Genomic DNA, 23,863 nt, shown 5'->3' with positions numbered 1-23,863 from the left:
AAGAAATTTCAAACAGCACAGTCGAAATTTTGCAAAGTGTAATGAGAAACTTCAAAGAGCGATTACAAGAATGTAGCCTATACACGTTGATGGAAGGCATTTAAAGGTTGTCACTTTCAAGAAGTAGTGCTTACATGCAAATGACATACTATATCCTATATTTTCATATATTAAACGTTAATTTAATACAATAGACTATCTAAAGTTTATTTTCATTATTTAAAAATCTACTAGAAAATGTGTTACAGTCCTGCCATCTAACCGCAATATATTGAACCCGAATCACGCAAAGTGAAGTGGGTAGGCATTGGATACATACATTATTTAAAAATCGTCCGTTTCTTTGGTCCACTCTGTAGAAACCAACCAACCATATTAAAGAGCAACATAGTAATTTCAGATATGTGAATTTCAACACAAATAGTGTGTAATTTTAATATGATAGAGATCTTCCCAAAAATTTGTTCAGAGGGATGTGGAAGTAAATAACATTGTTACAGATGGAAAAGTTTTATGAATGGATACCTTAACTGCTTATGACGTTTTTAAGCAGTTCAGACTTTGTCGTCTCATACAGTCGTGGCAAGGATTACATCAGATCATTATCTCCCAAATCCGCTTAGGTCACAGACTTTCGGTTTGTGACGTCTGCACTAAGTTTTAGGTGGGTGACTCGGTTCTTCATTTAGCTATTGGTTGCCAAGGTATAATTTATTTAGCGAATCTTTCGCTCTCCATTTAATTAACATTTTTTGTCGTTTATTTGACGCATTCAAAGCTAATACCTTATTCCGTTTCTGACTTGGTACATTCTTTAATACTGAGAAACCACTTCTTGCCTGCAAAAAGTGTCACGAAGATGGTGCATATTATCGGATACGTTTTTACACGCTTCTCAGCAATTAACTTCCTTTGCGATGTTGCGAAAGTACTATTTTCAGTTTATGAAGTATTATTCAGAAGATGTGTGATATGCACACAAATAAGATGAACTTTGTTTTCTGAGTTGCACGCTGAAGATACAAAATTACAGAATAGGTATTATAGCCTAACTGACTTCGTACATTGTACGGTTTGAGTATTGTAGATTGGTAATTTTGCACAAACTTAGGCAAAATAACTATACTATCTTATATAAGTAATAATATCTTTATACGAATACAAAGATAGATGGCATGGGCAGAACCACTTTTTCTGTATCAGGGATTCTGAAAATATTTTATTTACGGTACATGAAAATGTCATAATAAATTTATTGCAGCAAGAGAATATTTTTCTCGTTCTTCGTGTAATGAAAAAATGAAAAATGACAAGACGTGAAGTTTATCTTCAATCAGAAATCGTCTCCCCATAAAAATAACTCATTGCTATTGTATGTTGTAATTGAGTAGGAAGTAGTTGGTTGAGGTTTTTTCCGGGGTTTTCCCTCAACCCAATACGAGCAAATGCTGGGTAACTTTCGGTGCTGGACCCCGGACTCATTTCACCGGCATTATCATCTTCATTTCATTCAGACGCTAAATAACCTAGATGTTGATACATCGTCTTAAAAAACAATTGAATAGGAAGTGAAGATGTATTATTTAGTGCAATAGGTATTTCAGACGTTTTTTTTTTGCTTTCCATTGAGGCATACGCCTGTGTGGCGCACCGGCAATTATTTAAATAAATAAAGTTTTAATTAGAATATACCCTGAAGCAACACGTGAGGATCTCTAGCGAGTACACACTCCACAATTTACGACTGATCTATGGAGTATATTTTACTATCAAGAACAACTATTATTGAATCCTGCATGCTAACACATTTCATAATGGAATTGTGTCGGCACTTAAATAAGAAGATTGTGTAGGGTATTACGCTTTTACAGGCTGTTTTATGTTATTGTATGAATTTAAAACTTCGCTGTGAATGTTGAGTTAACAACTGTGTGTAATTGTTTTAGTTAGATTAATCGCTTGATTGCAATAATTTTGTAAATTCCAAAGGGTTTTCTGAATGATAACCTTTTTTTAAAATAATTTTTTTTTGTACCGTCACATTCCCGTTATTTATTAGTGATTTGTAATGGTCCCCGTTCATTCTCAATGAAGTATTCCTACCGATCTTCATCTTAGCTGCTTGTAGTTTATCTAGGAATATGTATTTATCTTTTCACGCTCATAATATATTAATATCGATATTCTAGTTACTAGCATGGAGCGGTTCTTGGGTAAATGCATTTTTTATTTTGTACGTACATAAACGCCCCTGAAGTAGTTCGAAGTTTTGGACATGTCTCCCTAAAGAAACGTTTTAATCTTATTTTTATTTCGCAATAAAGATATATACAGGGTGATTCAAAAGTCGCGCGACATAGGACATCTCCGTTATTAGTGTAAGTACAAAAAACAGTTTCAAATAAATGTAATAGATATTGGTACGTGTAGTTCATGTGCAAAATTTTAAGAAAATCATAAGAGCCATTTTTGAGAAAATTGCAACAAACATGTTCGCGTTTCAAGTAAAGTACCAGTTTGGTTAGGGAAAACGCATCCAAAACTGAGGTGTCACATCTCTGGAGCGTACGAAACTTAAATTAGAAATGTGGTTTGGGTCCAGTTTTTTCACCTCAAAATGTTGTGAAAAGTTTAAACAAAAAAAATACGTGTAGCTCTTATCAATGTTTCCTTTTTTTAAGTTTTAACGTACGCTTGTGTAGTAAATTCACTTGCCTCAGTTAACGGTGTATAGCCTGTTATTTTATAGACCAGCGTGGATTACATTTATCTACATTGCTTTTGTCTCTGCGTAATCACTCTTCCATAATTCCAGCACATATTGTCCGCGTCCCAGTTCTTGAAACCTTGACAGGAATGCGAGTCACTTACTTTATTACTGTGTAGTGGTAAGCAGAGTTAGGAAGTTGGTACCAAAACTGTTTAGTGGTGTGAGCTTGGACTATATCTCTACCGAATGAAAAGTAATGGCGCATCTCTCAATGTCAGTGTACCAGAATACCAGAACGACAAACATGTACAGCCAGGTGGTAACCAAACATTTACCCCATTCGTCCACACCCTTCGAACAAGAAAATAATAAACGAATAAAAAAAACAATAATTTGTAATTATAAACTTCGTAACTCCCAAATTAAAATAATTGACCCATATAAAAATAACATGCAAAATATAAATTATGATTTTAGCCTCATTATAACAAATAACAATAAACATTTTCATTTGATCAAAATAAATACTCCTTTTATGTTCAGGAAAAAAAAAAAAACAATATTTGTACTGTGAAAATATTCATTCTACGCCACAAGACGTTACTGGAGCAAATCTGAAATATGATACAGTATATCTTACTGTCGTCAGGTGAACAACTACTTTATGAATCTAATAGTGCATCTCATATGTGTGGCACGTAATGTTAAACCCATAAATTGTTTTCAAGAAAATGTTTAATTTCTATTGTAATTGACAGCTAGTAAGTTCGTATCGTAATTCCGATGTTGAACTTCTGTAACGCAACCGAATTCATAGCAGCACGAGACATCAACATTTAACGAAGAATAATCCGGGAAAAATAAACGTGTTACACACTCCTGTTTGCATAACTATTTAATAACAGATGAGTTTACTTTTTTGGAATCATGCATCATATTAACATTACGTGAGTAATACAATAATAACGGAATAGCTCACTTTGTTCAGAACCTAAAATATTACCGGTACATAATATAAATTAACAGTATTCTTCAAACTATTCACGACTCTACACTGCTCCACAGAATGACATGCGTTGTTTATGTGAACATACTGTGTATCGTCTGTAGCGAGCGAAAGCAGGGCGAGATGCGATTGACGACGTCTATACTTTTCGCAATACTCCACTGAAATCTACTGTTTTGGTACCAACTTCCTACCTATAGTAATAAGGAAGCAAAGATGAAGTGATGATTTATGATCAAATAGAAAGTATATATATATATATATATATATATATATATATTTTATTTCAGTAGGTTATTTAACGACACTTTATCAACATCTTAGGTTATTTAGCGTCTGAATGAGAAGAAGGTGATAATGCCAGTGAAATGAGTCCGGGGTTCAGCACCAAAAGTTACCCAGCATTTTCTCATATTGGGTTGAGGGAAAACTCCGGAAAAAACCCCAACCAGGTAACTTGCCCCGACCGGGAATAGAACCCGGGCCACCTGGTTTCGCGGCAAACGCGCTAACCGTTATTCCACAGGTGAGGACCCTCTTTATGAATATAAGAAAATAAGAAAAAATTCACCAATTTGTTTTTCACTTTTACTACAATATTATAAGTATTTTAGCACCGAAAAAAATCTGCCGTTTAGTTACAGTAAAACCTCGATTATCCGTTTTAATGTATGGGACATAGTGAAGGTTAATCGAAAAAAAACGGATAATGCATATTATCAATTTTAATGGACTTAAATCTGGGAAAATTTAAGATGCCTTAAAATTGAATTTATTTTTTCTTCATTTTCCTGCAACTAATATCCTTTTTGTATCTGTTCTGAGTTTTCCAACTAATAAATATTCGAGCAACGAGGTGCAAAGTGAAATTTTTATGATAATCCAAAGGGAGTGAAGTATTTAAACTTGACACAGAAACGAACAAAAGTTATACTTTCAGCGAAGTTACGCTGATCGTAGTAGGCACGATCCAGAAAGTAGGAAATGGCGGTGTAAGCCATCACTATACACCACTTTAAAACGCACTCTTTTTTTGGTGATGGATAATCAGCAGAACAGTTAATCAAAGAGCGGATATTCAAGGTTCTACTTTGTTAGATATTTATTATAAAATGGTCTTAGTCTTACTGTCCTGTATTGTATATACTATATTTTTTTGAAACATGACTTGTGTGTTTTTGGTTTTGAAATTAGATTGAAACCAAATATTAGAAGACACCAAACGTTAGATTGTGCATTTCTTCATATATGTGACCACCTCGCCGCTGTACCTACTATATATGAATCAAGAGCGCTTAAGGAAATAACTCACAGTCGTAATCATTTTGTTTAATGTAATGTCTTGTGCAACTGCAGATTGCTTTGTTACTTGGTATGATGGTAACTGATAACGATAAGAACGTGTATGCGATTAAACGATATTAAATTGCGACAAGAAAGTGATAGAATAATGTTACTTGAAAAGAGAACTAAGACACCTTATGTCATGTGAGGGGGTCAGAAGCAAAGTGGTATAAGTGCACTTAAGTTATTTTTGAGAAAATGTGGTTGAAATTGTTTAAGCTCTCGTAAATTCAGTGAAATTTTTAATTTTAATGTGTAATGTGGTTAAAAGATACATATATTTTCCACTAAAATTTTAGGTAGGCTACTTTAGCTTGCCCTGGATGCACTTAACTCATATTCTTAGAAATGTTATTTGTACTCTTTTGCTCCTATTTGATGTGGTTGACGTTTTCTCATGCTGATTCCATTATTTGTTGATCATAAATTCGTATGCACATTACAGTGACAGTACAGTGTTTTCTATATATTTTGGTCCCTCATTGCTCACAGTACAGACGGCATCCTGTAGTTGTCCTTAAGGGAGGATATACAGGTTTGAGCACTAAACATTAGGGAAATTCAATATTTATTTCTTAGCTACTAATGACTCCTTCATCTTGCAATTTGACGTGCTCAGTATTCACTGCTTCTGTAATTATAGCCTGTTTTCAGATTTACTAAAACTTTCACCATTATGAGTAATTATCATAAAAAAGTGGCCGTTTTTGTGCACTGATGAGCATTTTTATGATAATGTCCACAAATATGAATATTTCTGAGCCATTCTTTTTTCTATTTATTCCTGAATGTCAAATGAACAATATGAACTATAATCTTTGAAACATCTACAATAGAAATATTTTTTTTAAATTATGAGAAGTTGAATTTTAATTTTTTTTAGTTAAAAATTTTAAATCATTATAAATGTTACAGCAATAATTGTATTTAGTCTTGTTCACAAAAGTATGAAAGACAGTTGCATGCAAAATTTTATTGCGGTATCTTAAAATCTTACCGAGTTATCACAAAAACGGTTTTGAAAAATACAAGTTACGGAAAATGAGCGTTAAATATACCTTATGTGTGAAGAGCTAAATAAGCGCACGCTCGCACATTTATGGTCATACCTACCAAAATATTGTGTGTGTGTGTGTGTATATATATATATATATATATATATATATATATATAATAATAATAAAAATACCTTCACTGACAAAGATAAATGTCCAATTTTTATATAAAAAGAGCTTCAAAAATGACTTTTTTTTACCCTCAAACCTATATATCCTCTTAAGGGAACTTGTAAGTGAATGTGTGTAAATCATTATAAATCTGCTAATATTTAAACTGCAGTTGTTCAAGAAGTTGCAGCCATAATTTGATGTGATGTAATTTTTACAGCGCTTATAATGAATCATTTATGAATATTTAAAGGACTGAGACAACTTTTTGTGCACAGTTGTGTCTTTATTATTAGTCTGTATACTAACTTACGTGACGAAATATTTTAAAATTTGCATAATGGGTATGAACGCACACATCCCAAAAGAAAATTAAATATGAAGTTTAATTTTTTTATTAGTAGTTCTTAGTGAAATAATATTTTAAATAATGCTTAAGTGATTATTGATCTTGAATTTTTTTCATTTGATTGTTAAAATCATTTGACCAAAATTCATCATTTCTGTAAAAAGAATTCAAATTCTTAATATCAGTATCTACTTTTAACGTACTTGAGGTCTGAAAGTTCGACAAGAAATTTCAGTTTTTTGACATATTTTGTTTCTGAGATATGTTCACGACAACACAAATTGAATAATTTGTTTTCACATATTATGTTACAGCGAGTAAAAAAAACTCTGTATCTAACATTTATGTCTACTACTTTAAAATATTAAAAAAATTATTCATAATCATGTAAAAGTTAGTCAAATTACGGCTGCAAATTTTTGTGACTTTGCAATTAAATATTTCTTGTTAATGAAGAAAGATTCGTTCCGGCACCGGTAATCGAACCCAGGACTCTCAGCTAGGCGCGTTGAGTGCTCTTACCATCTGAGTTATGGCGAGACCCGATCCACAGTGCTGGCCGAACTCTCCTCCTTTGTACCGTCAGTGGCATATTTTAATGACTTTATGGCCATTTCAACAACAGTTCTAGAGTTTGGCCGACACTGTGGATCGGATCTCGGCATAGCTCAGATGGTAATAGCACTCAGCGCACCAAGCTGAGGCTCCTGGGTTCGATTTCTGGTGCCGGAACGAATTTTTCACTATTAATAAATATCTACGTGATGACTACACAAAGTCATTGGTTACACAATATCCAATAGAGAACGACGAGGTCCTCTAATATGAATATACTGTATTATGTATAGGCTATATAAATTAAATATTAGCAAGTATATAGTGATTTCTTTCATTACATACTAGTACCTTAGCTGCAGTCCTGAAGTTATATGCTACTTGTTGATAAGTTTATAGTTCTGTTCCTGGGCCCAGTATCATGATGAACTTTGCCCTTTACCTTGGGTTTAAATTCGTTGTCGGATACTGAAACAGACGAACTGAGCCTGAAGATTTTTTTTACAAGGTCTGCTTTCTCTTCTTATCAGACGAACTTTTGACCTTTGGAACAAATCATTGGACACTATAAGAAATATTTGTAAGGATATGTCATACATTTGGTTTAAATTAGAAACTGTAGTAAGCAACACACATGAACAGTATTTGTTCATTTTCAGTATCTGCGAGTCAATTTGTCAGGTTTTTAAGATATCCTAGAATTTCACTTTTCGATAAGCGCTCCACAGGAAACATCTGGTGCGGGATGGGGGTTGTAAATCAAAACAAAAGCTAATACATTTTATGAGTTTATGACCTATTTCCGGCTTCTTATGGTTGTTGGTATGTTCTTTTGTACTTCTAATAAACAAAGAGGTACTGGTCTCTTCTATTCAGTGAATTTCCTAACTGTTTAAAGTGAGGTCTATGCAATGAACAAACAAGGGTATGGTTTTCAGTACTAAAAGAAATGTTTACCAGTTTGATTGAAGACAAATTAAAAAAGTACATTTTCATCGGTCCACAAATTCACAAAATTATGGCTGACTCTTTGTTTGAGGAAAAACTTTCCAATACAGAAAAATGGCGCACTTTCAAAGATGTTTGCTCAAATTTCCTTGGAAATTTATTTCAGACAACTACGTCGAATTTGTGGAATCCATGTTAAGTGTATATGAGAAAATTGGGTGTAATATGTCTCTCAAAGTGCACTTTTACATTCTCATTTGAATTTTTTTCCTCCTAATCTTGGAGCGGTAAACGACGAGCATGGGGAAAGATTTAATCTAGAAATATCTGAAATGGGAAGACGATATAAAGGAAGATCATTATCCACCATGGTTGCAGACTATTTTTGGTTCCTTGTAAAAGTCAGTTCCGGGTCTAGTTATAAACGGAAGTCATTCAGAAAATTCGGTTAAGTGCTACGTTCAAATTCCGAGGTTTTTCTCATTATACGCATGAAATAGTTTTATTGTTGTCGTGTTTTAAACTATGTAACATCATTTTTGTATTCAGTTCACATTTTTCAAGCATTATGAGGCATTTTGAATCCCCAGTGTTGTAATTTTATCAGTAGCAGTGGAAAATAAAAAAAAAGTTTTTTTTTTCATAAAAAATTCAAATTACTTTCCCCATAAAGTGGTATGTGATGGGGCAATTTGGATTTTAAATTCAGATTCAGGGTACACATATTAGTAATATTCACCTATTTTTATTTCGGAGCAAGACAAAAAGTAAAAATCTGTTGTTCGGTGTTACCAGTCCAGTAGTTTAGTGTTCTTGATGAACTGGATCAGACTACGAACTGGGACGTTTGGTAGGTAGCTCATCAAGGTTTGGAAAATATTTTTCAAATATAGGAGCTCTTTGATGAGCGAGTGCATTGTCTGACAGATGAGCTACATACTCATTTCCCTGTGAACGACGAGTGCAAGCTGGGTTAATGTTATGTCCCATTCTGTGCATGAGTTTCCCCTACTTTACTACGTAGTTCTTTCACGTTTGTTTTTCAATCTTCTACTAGGTCTATCCGCATCTCAATCTTTATGGATTTATAATTTCAGATTTGTTTGGGTAGTTACTTGCAATTTTTTTTAAAGAAAATAACTCGAAACATTTAAGGGGAAGGATGGTATTTTTTGGTGAAAAATGAGTAAATTAAAAAAAAAAATTTTTTTTCTTTAAAAATGCTCTGTGATATGTATGGAATGCATAGCATAATATTTTGTGGGTATTTGTGCCCTTATCAGCTGTTGAGACGCCATTTTTGAACTTCCTGCGTTATGGATTTTTAAATCACTCGACCCATTTTATTGTTGTTTCCGGTAAATTGAATTAAAAAAAATGTTTTTTCTTTAAAATACTCTTTGATATGTGTGGAATGCATTGCATAATATTTCGTGGGTATTTGTGCCCTTATCGGATGTTGAGACGTCATTTTTAAACTTCCTGCGCTATGGATTTTTAAATCACTCATCCTCTTTTATCGGTTTACGGTAACTTCATTTTTTTGCTACATTGCCAGACAAAAATGGATATAATTTCTGAACTATTAAAGATACATGCATGAAATTTAGAACACATATTCTTTAGACTATTAGGAAACTTTTCTCTGTAACAGAATTTTGTTAATTGATTTCATTTTAAAACTACGTCCGTTTGTTTGCAAGAAAGTAATTCAGAAAAGTGTTATTGTTGTTTATTGTTAATAAAATAACTTTGACAGAAATACAATCTTAGTTCTTCCCTGAAGGAGTAAAAAACTCGTGCTCAGGGAGATATCTAAACACAAAGATAATTTTTTGACACAAACTGGATCAAGAAAAAGAAATTTACAGGAATAAATTAAATTTAAAAATACAAGTTCAATTTTAACAATTTAAGTCATACAAATACATATACATATTAAATCAATATATATTCTTTAAAAATTAAATTCCTAACGCTATTTTTGAAATTCCTGATACTAAAATTTTCCAAATTTGTGTATTTATCAATTATTTTATTGTATAACCTTGGACCAAAGTAGGTACCATGGCTCAGACCTGTGCTTGTGAAACACTTTGGTTCCTCTAGTCATATAAAATCGGATCTTTTAGTTCCATATTTATGATGATTACAATTTGAATTTATTACGGTTTTTATGTATGAAGATTAATAAGGCAATATAATAAATGTGTTTAATTTTCAAAACATTAAAATCAGTAAACAAAAGCTCAGATGAGTAATCAATTGGTTTATTAAAGCATATTTTAATAATTCTTTCCTGAATAAGTACTAGTGGAGTGAGATTAGAATTACAAGCATTTCCCCACCCTAAAATTCCATACTGGAGAATGGATTGAAATGAAGCTAAATAAATGAGACGTAAAATATTAATTGGTAAATAAGACCGAAGTATAACAAAGATATAAATTGTTTTACGTAATCTATTGCATAAATATGCAATATATTTGTTCCATCGTAAGTGTTGGTCGATCGTAATGCCTAAATACTTAACTTCTGAGGATTCGGTTAATATGGGACATTCACAATTTTGAGAAGAACACTCTGAATAATGAATTTTGAGCCTAAGGGAAGATTGAGGAGATTGAAGACCACTGGACCTTAGTGAAAATGGAACAACAGTTGTTTTGGATGTGTTTAAGGAAAGTAAATTTTAATTGTTTATTTTACAAACGTAGGGACTAATATCAAAATTCTGTTACAGACAGTTTGTAGAGCATGCTTTTGCAAGTACATTGCAAAAAACGGGATGAATATACCTTTAAAAATGGTTTAGATATATCGGTTTTAGTAAAATCCTGCATTGGGTATATTTATTTTTTCAAATCTGGGCCCCCAAATAATTTTTTTTTTCAAAATATTTCTTTTTGGTTGAGTTCTTACAGGTATAAGCTCTGTACATACAAAAAATTAATATTTTACACCAAATAGGAAAAAACGTTTTAAAAATACTGTCCTCTCTCCTTAAATGAGGGTTTAGAAAGACCAAGAAAATTATATCATAAGAGCAGTGGTCCGTAGGAATTTTATTACATTTTTGGAATGGTAATTTTTGAAGGTTAAGGTAACGAACGCTACGTAAGCGAAATGTTGCGTTCACGAGCCTGCGATGAGAAGCCGGAAAATTGGTTCCTCGTTGAGTTATTCGGCATTGCAATGAATGGCAGAGCAGCGACCGCCGTCTAGGCGACAATGTTTTGACTCTGGTATGTACGGTAGCTAGCTGGTCGCCTATAATGCACGCGGCACACTCTAAACTCGACTTCCCGCACCTAGCTACTACACTATAAGTAGCATTAGTCCTTGGGTCCCATGGCACTAGTTAAAATACTCTTGCCGAGGGAAGGTGGATGTGATTTTTAGATTTTTTTTTTTTTCATATTGTCATCTCTTTTTGTGGGAGTCTATTCCGGTAGTCATGTTTGACTGTCGTCTGCCGAGCGCTTGCACAAGATGTGGGTTCAAATCTCGCAAGGAAGTGCGCCAAGCGGCTGCGTTGTTACAGTGTGTTAGGCGAATTATAATAGGTGAAGAAGTGAAAGTATTAATTTTACCGGTTCTCTGCTATAACTCCAGTAGTGTTTACGCTATAAATGCAGTGGACGAGTGCCCGAATCTCGCTACAAAATTTGACATTTAGAGACACGAGTTGTATCAAACATTTGTCACGAACGAGACATTTTGTTCAGTTTATGTATGTGTTATGGTAGTGGAGAGTAATGGAAATTTTGAAATCCAAGATATCACACAATAGTAATTGCATCTCTTACCTCTGCAAGACATGGATATGATGAAGATATGATTGATTGGTTTCTCGAGGGCTAGATCCTTGAACTTAGGCCGTTTTAGGCCCATTGCACGCCCTATAATGCGATGATTGTGTAAGTCCGACGATGGCTCGGGTGGCGTTAATGAATCCGACGCTGATAGGCGTACCATCCTTTCTGGGTCCTGCAGGTAGGTCCCATCGTCTACTTATGAGCCTGAACCCAAAGCCTGGAGCCCCAATCCCTTAGAACTTAGATCAGCACGAAAACCTGTATACTATCCCAGACATCACTGCAACCTATTTTTACTATTACAGATGATAGATGAAATAAGGAGGAAGTGTAGAGTGTTGGTGGAATGAAAGAGGGAACAGGAGTATCCCGAGAAAATCCTCTGCAACGTCTGTTTTGTTAACAAATTCCTCTCAGACCTGACTGGGGATCGAACCCGGCCCGTCTGGATGGAAGGTCAGCGCGCTAGCACTGTAGCCACACGCGGCAGGATATCATGCGGACGATACATTAAAATGATTAAAATTTGTTTTTTTTTTATTCTTATTTCACTGTGGCGACACGGGTTCGATCCCCATTTGGATCACGAAATTTGCGGTGGACAAAATTAGGTAAATGGAAGAAATAAAGAAGTGCCAAACTTATTGTAAACCCTATTGTTGCTTTTAAGATAACAAAATTCAGCATGTTTGACTAGTCTTTGTATGACCTATTTAGCGACAAGTTATATTTTATATAAATTAAAACTATTTTATTAAATTTAATGAAAGAAACAGCATGTCATAATTGGTTATTAATGGAGAAAAATTCGTTCCGACTTCGGGTATCGAACCCGGGACTCCCAGTTCTACGCACTTCTCCATTAATAACCAATGGTAACCGTAACGGATAATTCTGTAGGACCAAAAAATTAATCTTTACGTAGATCATTTGTCCAACAGTGCATTTTATAAGGTTCGTTCCAACAACAGTCAGGAACTGTCCGTAACTATTGTGAGCATGCGCAGTACAGAAAAAAGCGTTCCAACACAATCCGAACCAGTCCTGAACCGGAAACATGTACTGCAGTCGGGCGTTCCAACAAACTTTTGACACGGATTCGGAACAGTCAGAAGTAGTCAGCGGATTGTGGCATATACGGAAGAGTACGCGAGACGCGCATGCGCATAAGCTCACCAACGTCACCTGGATACTGAAGAAAGACATGATCGACTGTTCGCATCATTGAGGTTAAGATGAAAAGTGACAGTGCAGACGAATAATAAAACTAGCGATTTAATTTAAATTTTCGCCAAAAAGAAAGGGAATGGAAATTATTTTGGTATTGAATTAGTTATTTACAATTTCAACATTTGATTAAAAGTATAATAAATAACGTACATAAATTAATAATTAAAAAAGAACGATTTTTAGATGAGAATCCCCCAGTACGCGATATTGAATTGGCGGAATTCTTGCCTTCCATATTTTTTGTCATCTTTTTATAGAAAATGATCGAAATTCTATTTTCTGCAATTGGAATTAGCTGCGAAACGGTCGTTCTTAGCAAAGATGATCACAGTTATAGCATCTCTGGATTTAGTACATAACCATCCGCGAAAGCGTTCCAACAGCGACCAGTCCAGTTTCAATCCCATAGCAGATGCTCAACTAGCGCATGCGCATAAGATGGTACAGGAACCGTACATGAACTGATCCATGAACCGCTTGTTGGAACGAACCTATACTGTGAAATCTCGGCCACCAAGTCACTCAAATGAATGCGCTCCTTGTGTGATGTCAGTTGACTTAATATTATATGTAGCCTATGTGTCAATATTTATGTCGAACATGGAGTAACGTCACTAAGGGAAAATACCAAAGGAGAAAGATTCGATCCAGTGCTGTGGATTGAGCCTCGACGTAGCTCAGTGGTGGAGCTCCCAATGCGTAGAACTGAGGGTCCCGGGTTCGATCCCCGGCGCCGCATCGAACTTTTCTCCATTAATAACCAATGGTAACCATAACAGATAATTATGTAGGACCAAAAAATTAATCTTTTCGTATGTCTTATGTAGACCTTTAACCGAATATGTATTCACTATACTTATTGTAATTATTGTCTTACAGTCTTACTAATAAACCGTGTATAGTTTTTATACGAGACTTATGCAGAGTTGAGACAGAAAACGTTACTAATAAACCGTGAATAAGCTATGGACGTATAAACAGGCTGTAACTATACAATGGGAATTGCTTTGCAGTAGTTATATACACGAAACCCCTTGTTTAAGTGTTGTATATAGCGAAAAAATGGCCGCCCCTCTAACAGCTGTTCGTATCGACTGTCATTTTATGATGATGTTTACCTTGTAACCACAGAAGAACAAACCAAAGCTCATAGAATTATTATAATAATATTGCTGTAGCTTGTACTCTTTGACCAAAATGTAGTGTGGTAATCGATTAGAGCCAGTTGTACTATCGATATTTAACACGCCACTCTAGAACGCTCTACCGGATCCAGTAGAGAACCTCATATTCTATTACCTTTCGTAACGAAGTAATGACGAAACTATGACGTTGCTGTGTAACAGTTATCTGTTATACACGACGTATATAGTGATTATTAGTAAGGAATTTACACACGACTTATAAACGAGCTACTCATTGTATAAGTATAAGACAGTTAAACGTCTGTATATAGAGTTTTTATTAGTAAGACCGTTAAATGATTGACCATGTCAGCTGTGTCTTAGCGCAACTTGTTAAACACAAGCAGCTTCATTTATTTGTTTCTTTGAATGCATAAATGTTTTTCTTCTTTAATTTTATTTATTTCGCTCATGCAATGGTAATTTGTTAAATAAAAATTTCAAAGTAATGTTTGATTTCCTTTTGTTGTTTTTAGTTAATGTATCATCTTTTATTTGCGTAATTTTTAATGTGTCGATGTTACTAAATTATTACAACTGTATTTTTTAGTATTTATTATACACTAAAACATCTAAAACAGAGGAAAATAATAATTAAAATGAAGTTGGAATGTAATCCAATTACATGTTAGATAATTTTTCTGAATTCATTAATTTTGATCCCGCCATGTTTCTTGGAGTTCTCGAAAAATTATATAAAATTTATTGGGATTTCTAATGAACGCCAGTGTACAGATAGGCTATGTGGTATAAGTTTATTCAATAAAAAAATAACGTAAACATAATAATACAACACACAAATTGCATTGAATTGATTTCACTTTAAATCATATTTACAATCTTTATAAATATAAGAACTTATTTGTTAAAATCTAAATAGGCCTATCACAATAACACTTAATTGAGAACGTAAACCTTTCATCCAATTGCAGGAATCTTATGAATTCCCTCGACCTTTTTAATTTTACTAATTTTGTTTAATTTATGCATTGATACTACATAAAGTTTCAGTATAATTCTGACTACTGCATTTCGGTGCTTTGTAAAGACTTGTACCAAGCATGATTTAAAACTAACTCAGTGTTCATTTCAGTGCGAGAATTTTCGAGTTTTGTCCATGACGTGGATCTGAAAACATTCAGCGTTGAAGCATTACGTGTAGGTTCTATCATCAGGAAAGAGAACAGGAGAAGTGATCTGTCTGGTACTCTTCTTGTGCTGGAAATATTGGCCTTGGTAACGGAAGCAGTGGACATGTTCCTTCTTGTTTGCCCTGTCCGATGACGGAGTTCCCCCCCCCCCCACTGTAAAATGAATGTCAGGTAATCTGTGACGAATGCTGGGCCTCATTTTGCTAATAGCATCTCGATAACACCAATTCCATCGATTGTAATTAACCTAGTAGTTGATATAGCATCATTAACTAAAAAGAGAGACGGAGTTCTGAAGCATTGTATATTTCTGCATTTGTGGCAATACACAAAATCAGAAATCTCGCATTATGTGTACTAGATTTGGTGACGTTATATAAACATATCTTCCCTAGGTACAGTTTCATTTTTAGTAGCTTGTAGATCACTATTTTTAACAGCCGGGCTCTCTTAAAGACACTTCTGCTTAACTCATCGACGTATAGAGATTAATTAGAACGGAAATAGCCTTAGGCTAGAGTACATGGTATCGGTGACTTCTGAGCAGGACAGGGTCATCTTGTACACTCTGCGCTCATGGAATTAGTTGCGTATCGATTGTGCAATGACTTGTTACCGATTGTGCTATCATCCACCCCTTCACGCATTTCTCTCCAGCCGACAAAACCGAATACCTTATATCAGAAATCTACCTGAATCGTGACTTCACTGACAGGGTTGAGATCCACGGCTACGGTACCTCTTGCAGCTCTTGAATCGCATAAAACTAGAGTTCCTGTATGCATACGTAGTATTATTAGTGAGTGTCGACACGTGGAGCCAGATATCTTGGCTTGCAGTATCTTCCTGAGGCGAAGGTTTTCATTCCCAAGGTAACCATAGCATATTGTGATAATAAACCCATGACTTAAGTCATGACTTGTCCAGTAAGACAAGGATGTGACAACAAATTGTATGCGTTTAAGGTAGACAATGGTTTCTAGCTCCATCGAATCACAATGCACTTTACGCATATCGATTGTTACTAATAATATACAGTTCAGGGTATCTGTCTAGAACCCACCACCACTGCCATCTACAGGCTTTGGTTAGATCTCCAACATGTAGGACGGACGATCCGATGCGGGACAAACACAAGTGGTGTCCTGTTTTTCAAAACAAAAATGTTATTGTAAAGTTAATTGTGGAGAGACTTGTGGAATGAAGAGGGCGAAGCTGAAAACATCGAGAAAAACATTCACAATCGTGGCTTTGTCCACAAATTAATAAAACCGGCCATCGCTGGGGTTTGAAATCGGGTTCTAGATTGTCGTAAGTCAGCGTTTTGCTTATAGTTATCAGCCGGCTTATTTACACATGTATATGGTATTCCTGACGTCTTCTAACGTGGCTGAAGCGTTAACGTTTTAAATAGGCAGTGAAATTTCTTGCTCGTGTGATCAACAACATAACCATGATGTAAGAGTAAAATAGAGAAACGCAAAGGTGTCAGTATGCAGTACACACCATTGAGACGCAGAAAGATAGAATCTCCCTACTTGATCTAGTCTCTGCAAAGAGTTTGGTGGTTATCACGCTCCGATCGTGTAACTCCCGGGAAAGTTCTGGTGCCTTTTTTACAGGCGGCTAAATGTAACCCCCGAAGCTGTTCTGGTAGTTCCGAAGTGAAAAATCCCTCTTTCATTTGGGCTCGACTCCTGTCACCCTATAGACAGGGCCAGCTGGGCTCCATATGCAATTAGTTCATGTGAGAAGGACATAGTTTTATAGTTTCCAGGTGGAAATCGAACTCAGTTCTGTTGGATTTGTAGCTAGAAATAGTATCACTTAGATCACAGTGAAAATGTTATTTTTTATAATATAAACTGAATACGAAAAGTATTGTTGTCGTAACATGTGTCCGAAAATAAGTTGCAAGTTTTCGAATGTATATTCAGTTCATTACCCTGTATGGTTTCCAGAGCAAGTCTTTTATACCTAATTACTTGATATAGTTGTTGCTGTTAAACTGCATTCCTTTGAAGTCGTGACCTCTATAAGCCATATAACTCGAATACTCTTAAAAAGATTACCGCGTTGGCTGGAAGAAGCCGGCGCGCTTGAAGTCTCGTCGCAGAGAGCTCTTCTGCTGTAGTTTTGCATTTAATAGATGTACGGACAACATCCGCCTTCCCAAACGTGTTCGTGTGATTAATGATTTGTCTTTATTTCCAGGTTTGCGTACCTTGAGATTCCTTTATGTATAGTATATATAAAAATTGTGTTGTAATGCCGTTTGTTTAAAAAAGAGTCACGTGACTTGAATTGGCGAGGAATTTACTGTTGGTGTGTCACTAGGCCACATTGCTAACAAAAAGACTCTTCTGTGTATTTTATTACGTTGTTTGGTACTTGTGCTCGCCATGTTTGTATGGCCTACCTGCATGAAGTAACTCAGCTGCAGAATGATTGACATCGTTATTTTGTTGAAATTGGTCAATTACAGTCTTTCTTAATAGATTTCAACACCGTGCAGTTTGAGAAAAAGTAGAAGCTGTGAAAGGTAAACTTTTCCTTGAATCCTGAATAAACGATGTTATGTTTTTCTGTCTTTCGCAGTAAAAATATCAACTACCATTATTTACATACATAGGCCTACTTACTTACTATCTTACTTATTGGCTGTATAGACCTCAGAACGTTTTGGCCTCAACAGACAATTCGTCTCCATGTACTGTACGAGATCTTTTATTATTATTTATTTAATCTGACAGGATTAAGGCCATAAGGCCTTCTCTTCCATCCTACCAGATAGCATATATAAATACAAAAAAGAAATACAGACGCTGATGTAAATAATACAAATCAAATTAAAGCCCTATAGAGGATCAACAGGGTCAAAAGAACACTATAGAGCTCTCATCGAGTTAATACAAGAAAAAAGGATAGCAATGATGATAGTGATAACTGATAATAATAATAATAATAATAATAATAATAATAATAATAATAATACATTACATATTAATTGTCAATTTTACAACAGCATAGTTACAATATTTACTATATGTCATGGGTTAAGCCGAAGTTGCGCAACTTGATAGATATTCAGCAAGCAATTCCATGAACTAGAATGTGATTTTTTAATTTAAATTTGAATTTTGATATTGTCCGACAATCTCTGACATGGTCAGGGAGAGAATTCCAGAGGCGTGGAATCGATATGCTGAAAGATGATGAGTAGAAGGATGTTCTGTGCAGAGGAATAGAGACTCCTTGACTCCTAAATAAACGATAGGCGTATTGTGTTTTTCTGCCCTTTGTAAAAATAACCTTGACTACCATTACTTACTTATTTTCTTACTTATGTGGTTCTGTAAACCTCAGTAGGTTTTTGGCCTCAAAACACAATTCGTCTCCTTGTATCAGATCTTGCAGGGTTTGGTCCTATCACTTCTCATCTTTCCACAGAATATGCCCTGATCAACTGATTTGTCTTCTTTTAATGACTGGCGTGATATCCGATTCTTGATATGTGTTTTTTTTTCTTCGAATTATCCATTTTCCACAGCTGGACAAACAATTTTTCTTAACTATTTTGTTTGAAATGTGTATAACGCCTTCAGTAACTGCTTGGGGAGAGCCCACGAATTGGAACCGTAACAAAATACTGGTTGGATAACAATTTTATAGCATCTTAATTTATTAGTTGTTTCAGATAAATTTTGGATTTGAAGATTTGATTAAGTACAAACGAGCATTTGATATTCTTTGCTGAATTTCACATTTCATCTGATTTTGTTTTGTAATTTTGCAGCTAAGATAACAGAATTCTGACACTTGTTCATATTCAAAATTACCAATTTTTAGTGCGTTCATAATACAGTTATTTCTAGTACTCGACTACCATTGTCTCCATTAAAAGAAGGAATTACGAACCGAAACGAAGATGAAAAATAATCCGGGAATCCGATCAAAATCGTAACATAATTAGATCTGAATGGAAACGTGTTGCATCACAACCCCAACACTATCATTTCTTAAAGTCCTAACTTTTCCCAATAGTAATGTTGTTTTCATCGATTTTCTTCACTTTTTTTAAGCATGATTTCAGTACATCATTTTTCATCATCTTCTCCTTAAGCTAGTGGCTTTGAACTCCTGGAACATCTACCATTAACGTTTACCCAAGATTTAGTAATCCTTCTTTCGTTTTTGGAATAGACACCTTCTTCGTTTTCCAATAAATCCGACGTCTGTCCTAATTTCGCAATATTATAAAGATGGTTTGAAAAGGAAAAATATTCTCTTCTGATATCATGCTGATTCGATTTTACAAAATCGAGACAAGATACTAGATCAGGGGTGGCCAAACTATTTTGAGCTTGGTCCAGTAAATTTATAGAAAGTGTTTGGAGGGCCACTTAACTAAATTTATATTAACAACTATTTTGAATATAAGCTAAAGTACCTATCTGTAAGTTTTAGTAGAATATTCAGATAAGTGTACATTTAAAAAATCATTTTTTAAAAGTCATTCAATTATCATTATTCACTTTTTTATTTTATACACTTTTTTAACACTGACTTGTTATAACTTCTTAAAGTATATAATAAAAACATTCCAATGAATTTTGAAGATCTGCAGTGTTAATGTGATTTTTGAACGTTTTTTACATTTAACAATTTCTCAGCAGGTGCAATTTTTTATGTGCACAGAAAAAGCATATTAGCAAGATGTGCATCTGTAATAGTTGAACGTAATTTATTCTTAATAACATTCATGGCAGAAAATGTTTGCTCACAAATGTATGTGAAAAAATTGTAAAAAATGTAAAATTATTAACAATAAGTTGGATTGTGTTGGTTTATTTTATTATGTAACATTATATGCACCTAAGCTTAATACAAAATTTCGAAATTTATTTTTCATACCAAGGGCAAATACTGAATCGCACAAAACTTCCACAGTTTTCCAAATGTTACAGTTATACAATAAATTACATCCTCCTCCGAATGTTGATATTTTCAAATATGAATTTCTCTAGATACAGAATTATCTGTTATTATATTACAGAATATTGTTGTTAGTTAATTTGAAGCTACTTTCACACCTTTTTCAATTTCTCTCTTTTTTTTTTTTTTTTTTAAATAAGTGTATGTTTCCTTTTTTTATTATGTTTTATAAATTAGTTTGTCAGTCTTGAACATTGTAATTGGGCTTTGCCTGTTATGTTCAATAACAAATAAATAGGCCTAAATAAAATAATAAGTACATTTAAATAAATAAATAAATAAATAAAAATGTGGAGCCAAAACGGCACACGAGTCGTACAGCAGGAAACAGATCTTTAGGGACATACTTACAAAACTCAGTCAAAGTTGAAGCAGTGGGTGATTCACAATGCTCTTTAAATTGACCATAAAGTCCTGAGTAGTTTTAGATTTCTCAGACTCTGAAATGCAAAATGGATTTATGGTTAAATCTATTCATATTCTAAAGAGGAAACTCGAGTTGAGAATACGTCGCACGAAGGTGTATTTTGAATGATCCAGGATAAAGTCATTGCATTTACTTAACATAGGCTATGTTGAATGTTTGGAAAATGATCAAGTTTTCACTGTTTTAATTTGTTAAATATAATTAAGCTTCAATTTAAGTGTTGACTTCATTGAACATTGATCTTGAGCTATCGGCAGGCCAATGAAAATGTCTTGATGCCATCACTTGGCCATCCCTTCATTAGATTATCATGTTAATGATTTATAGAAATTGCATTTTCAGAGAGATTTAACAGATATTGAAGTTCGCATGAATATAGGTTTTTGTTACAGATACAGTATAATAAAAAATATTTGGTACTTGACACATGGATCTTCGTGTTTACTTGTGCTCATGAAGATAGATAAATATACAGTACTCATGTTGTTTACGCTCTATAATTAGAAAGACTTATATTAGTTTCTTAATAGCGTTGGAATGTGTGTTATAAAAGATGGTAATCAGTTTGAGTTGTCAGCTACGATGTCACGGTTAATGAATTCTGGACGTAAATATCGATGAAGCATTTCCATATAAATTTTCTTTCGTGTAAAGTGCGCCTCTAGGCGTAGTATTGTACCATCGTCAACACTATATTTCAGTTACATGGTTATTTATCAACTCTTGTGCAAACAAGGCTCTGATTAAATCTTGTTGAACTTCCGCTCTCCACATGCAGACTATTAAAGGGCCGCGTGCGGGTCCAATGTCCAGGTCTTCAGAACGAATGTTAAAGTGGCAAAGAAATTTGCATATTAGTTAAAACGTTAATGACAATCGACAGTGAAGTAATAAGAAATATTGCACGTAGAAGGAAAGTGTAGGTGATATCACAAAATTTATAATTTAATGTCTCTGAATTCGTAGATGTTTCGAATTAGGAAAGCGTGCAATTATAACAATAAACGTTTTCGTTTGATTTCAGAAATCAATCCCATTAGCTATTTCCTTCCTCACTGCAATGATACGATGGTAATGAATCCACACCAAACATTCAAAGGTATCAAGACTACTTACTATTCACGTGGATATGACGCAAGGTTAGCGCTAACGGGGACTGGCTGTTTTTTTAATTGGTTATTTAACGACCCTGTCAGCTATTAGGTTATTTAGCGTCGAGGGAATCGGTGATTTTTTTATTTTATTGGGTTATTTTACGACGCCGTATCAACGTCTAGGTTATTTAGCGTCTGAATGGAAGCACCGAAAGTTACCCAGCATTTGCTCGTATTGGGTTGAGGGAAAACCCCGGAAAAAACCTCAATCAGGTAACTTCCCCGACCGGGATTCGAACCCGGGCCCCCTGGTTTCGCTGCCAGACGCGCTGACCGTTACTCCACAGGTGTGGACAGGAATTGGTGATAGCGAGATAGCATTTGTTGAGGTGATACCGAGGATTTGCCATAGTTTACCTGACATTCGTCTTACAGTTGGAGAAAACCCCGGAAAAAACCCATGCGAGAATCGAACCCGCGGCCGAACTCAACTCCGGATCGGCAGGCAAGTGCCTTAATCATCTGAGCTACGTCGGTGGCTCCCGGTTGTTGGAAGAGTGGTTTACAACAGCAATAATAATAAAAAAAAAATAATAATAATAATAGTAATAATAATAATCCGTGGGTCGACAGTCCATGAGGGCTCCAGCAGAGCTGAACGATCATCCTACCAGTACGGGTGTAACGTGTGGCCAACACGTTGGTCTCTCCCTAGCCGTTACAGCATGTTTATGAAACCACATTTTGCTGCTCACTGTACCTTCCCAAATTCATAACGATGCTGAGTGGACACCAGTCTCATACACTTGTACGTCGGTAGGCCCACATCATAGTAATAATCTCATATACTTGACTAAACTTCATGAGAAAATTCCTTCCCCAATGAAGACTCGAACTAACGCGCAATCCCTCATGACGCCCTAGACCTCATAGCTTTAATAAATTGTATTTTATTGTACTTAGTTAAATATTTGTGTATTATCAAACTAAGGACACGCATTATAAGTAAAGTGGGCAGCAGTAGCTAAAGTAGTGTTAAGGTATGGTAGAGCACCGATGAAATAAAATCAATGACATTTTAAAATTAAATGTACAAAATATGGTGCAAATTTCTCTTAAAATAATTAATCATAGGGCCTTGAACTTTTGAGTAATGAGATAATGAATTAGCCGTTGTGTTATTTTCGTATTGTATAATTTTCTATCTAAATATCTGATATAACATTGTGGAAAATTTAAATAATTAGTTGCGCCTTTTTCCCAAGAAAAATATACTGTACCGATATATTTAACGTCAAGAATAGATAAGTTGAAAAAAAAGTGTTTAAAAACAGCCCGTATTACAATGTCTTACACAAACCTCCATTAAAAATCTGCTCTTCAGCTGTCCAGACACAAATGCTTAGTATAATTTGATATTATTTATTTATTCTAAATTATATAGAAGGAACAGCCGTATGAGCAGAACAGAAATATTAAAGATGTTACTTAATTTTTATCTTGAAGCTAAATAAGATAATAATTACTATATATAAGGGACCACAGATCATTCCCTGTGTTAAGAAGATGGATTTCCATGTTGAAAATCGAATAGCATCTGTACGTACGCTACAGCAGAGGACAACTGATAGTTATTAGTTATAATTTAATAATCTTTATTAAACAAAAACATTTGCAACTTCGTTCAACTTTCTAGCTATTTTTATTTGTTCTAATTTAATATTATTCTCATTTGCATTCTTGTCTAAGTGGTTTATCAAGGACAATATTAAATATGTTATATAAACTCTTTGATTGTAGAATTAGACTTAATACCCTTGTGGTTACGTTGACGGAAGCTGAAAGTTGCCATTATTGTAACTGAGTTTAAATCAACACTCTTTGAG

General features: G+C 34.5%; 1 protein-coding gene across 4 annotated transcripts in view; it reads left to right on the top strand.

Annotated features, from left to right (window-relative positions):
- mnb (minibrain) overlaps positions 1-23,863 on the top strand; it is a 401,856-nt gene that overhangs the window by 39,834 nt on the left and 338,159 nt on the right. Inside the window, exon 1 of one of the 4 annotated variants that reach the window (XM_069830563.1) lies at positions 11,497-12,074. The exons of the other annotated variants lie outside the window; for them this stretch is intronic. Within the exon in view, the coding sequence (XP_069686664.1) occupies positions 12,011-12,074 (64 nt within the window). The 5' untranslated portion in view covers positions 11,497-12,010. Of the gene's footprint in view, positions 1-11,496; positions 12,075-23,863 lie in introns of those variants that run through there. 4 annotated transcript variants of the gene reach the window in all.

The sequence above is a fragment of the Periplaneta americana genome, chromosome 7 (assembly GCF_040183065.1).
Source record: "Periplaneta americana isolate PAMFEO1 chromosome 7, P.americana_PAMFEO1_priV1, whole genome shotgun sequence".
Classification (NCBI taxonomy): Eukaryota; Metazoa; Arthropoda; class Insecta; order Blattodea; family Blattidae; genus Periplaneta; species Periplaneta americana.
Note: the sequence above shows the minus strand (reverse complement) of the source record. Positions and strands in the feature narration are given on the sequence as shown.